A 2165-nucleotide genomic window follows, 5' to 3' on the forward strand; every position below is an offset into this window, starting at 1 on the left:
TCGAACTCCTGAGCTCAAACAATCCGCCCGCCTCGGCCTCCCAGAGAGCTAGGATTACAGAGGCGTGAGCCACCGCGCCCGGCCCATAAATAGTTTTTATACTATATTCTTTTTAAATTTGTATCTTTTAAATTGTGGTATTGTTATTTTTTATTTTTGTCCCCAAATATTTTCAATCTGTGAATGTGGAACCCACAGATAAGGGAGCTGATTGTATATGTATATATCTCCCCTCCTCCTCTATAGAAAGGATCTGCCTCCTTAGTTATGCCCAGTCTTGTGTTAATTCAACAACCTTCTATGTGCTGAGATAACACCTAACTACCCCTACAGTGGGAGGGCGTTCGGGATGGAAATGAGCCAGTGGCGGGATGTCAAGGGCCCTCCCCGACCTCGCAGACTTCTCTGGCCAACGAGGGCTCGGAATCGTTGACCATAGTTCTGTGGCTCTGACACCAGGGTGGGTCCTACTGCTCTTTCTGCTCTGGGCTCTCTGGTCACTCTGGCTGGCCAGTGACCTCCCTCGCATCCCATGCAGGTGGTGACGATGCCACAGTACCTGCGGAAGCGGTTTGGAGGCAAGCGGATCCAGGTCTACCTTTCCATTCTGTCCCTGCTGCTCTACATTTTTACCAAGATCTCGGTGAGTCTGCTGCCCCAGGGACTGGGCCCTGGCTGTGTCAGAGGCTGCCCACTCTCACTCCCCAGCTGGTCACCAAGAGGCAGCTCTATACGTTTCTATTAACCTGGTCCTTTAAATCTTCTTGCTCTTTGAGGTAAAGTCTTATTTCATGCATTAAGGAGCCAATAGAATTTAATGAAACTCCTTGTTCTCTACGGTGGTGCAGGTTTAAAACATAAACAGATTTAAGAAGGTTCAGGGACAACTGTTCTTAATAGAAGACTTAAAAAGAGTTAGATGTGGAACTTCCATATGATCTAGTGGTCCCACTTCTGGGTATATATGCAAAGGAATTGAAATTATCCAAAGGAATGGAAATCAGTATGTCGAAGAGATCTAAGCAACCCCCTGTTCGCTGCAGAACTGTTCACAATAGCCAAGACATGGAATCAATGGAAGTGTCCATCAATGGATGAATATAAAGAACATGTGGTATATAGACACATGGAATGCCAAAGTTTGCTTAACGGGTTTTGGCTGGCATTTTTTTTTTGTCCCCAAGGTGATTGTTGGTCTAATAAAAGTTAAAGCAGCAGTGGAAAAAAAAAAAAAGAAAAGAATATGTGAATAATAAGGAATAAGAGGAAGAAAATAGGGCCTTGGTAAGAAAACCACCTAGGAGAATAATTAGAGGAAGCTGGGCTCCTGGTCTGTTCCACTGCTCATTAGCAGGTGACCTGGGACAAATGGCATAAACTTTCTGGAGCTTAGCTGCTGCTTCATGATTTCTGCCTTGCCTAGCTCACTGGGTGTTGGTGAGGATCAAGTGAATTTGTTTATTATTAACATAGAGTATTATTGGGATGTAAGATATACTGATGATGAACATGACTAATGGAGAGCCCTCAACACTCTCTGTGAGAAGCTCTCTGGGTTACGGTAGGGCAGAGAGAGAAGTGGCCTTTTCTAAGATCACAGAGGGAGTGGCTCCACCCTTCTGCCTTAGCCAGCAGTTACAGTGGGCTCATTGTTCTATCAAAAGGGTTATCTCATTGGCTATAGTCAGTTTTCCTCCCTTTTATTGTCCTCCCTTATCCAGTACCAAAGATGAGATTGGACCAATCTCAGCATCTTACAAAAAAAAGATCTTCCCTGGCTGAGATCTGAGTTGGGTTGGATCTGAATTGAGCCTTCTACTCTAGCTAGGTAGGTTGCTGAAAACACAATTGTTTTTTTTTTTTGTTTGTTTGTTTGTTTTATTTGAGCATATTATGGGGGTACAGACGTTTAGGTTACGTATGTTGCCCTTGCCCCCCCCAAGTCCGAGTTTCAAATATGAAAACACAATTGTTTGAGCTTTTATTTTCTTGATTACTTAAAATTGAGAGAATAGCAATATTAAATGACATTTGCAATTTTTTTTACTATGGAAAATTTCAAACATATATAAGCAGAGATAGAATAGTATAACAAGCACTTATGGACCTAATACTGGTCACTTGGCTTTAACAATTACCAACATTTTGCCATTTTTGGTTCATCT

The 2165-nt window shown here is 42.7% G+C and overlaps 1 protein-coding gene across 1 annotated transcript in view; it reads left to right on the forward strand.

The window, feature by feature from the left end:
- The window catches only part of SLC5A1 (solute carrier family 5 (sodium/glucose cotransporter), member 1), a 61637-nt gene that overhangs the window by 26566 nt on the left and 32906 nt on the right, over nt 1-2165 (forward strand). Inside the window, exon 5 of the mRNA XM_012660429.1 lies at nt 539-643. Within this exon, the coding sequence (XP_012515883.1) occupies nt 539-643 (105 nt within the window). The remainder of the gene's footprint in view (nt 1-538; nt 644-2165) is intronic.

The sequence above is a fragment of the Propithecus coquereli genome, unplaced genomic scaffold, assembly GCF_000956105.1.
Source record: "Propithecus coquereli isolate 6110/MARCELLA unplaced genomic scaffold, Pcoq_1.0 Scaffold665, whole genome shotgun sequence".
In the NCBI taxonomy this organism is placed as follows: domain Eukaryota; kingdom Metazoa; phylum Chordata; class Mammalia; order Primates; family Indriidae; genus Propithecus; species Propithecus coquereli.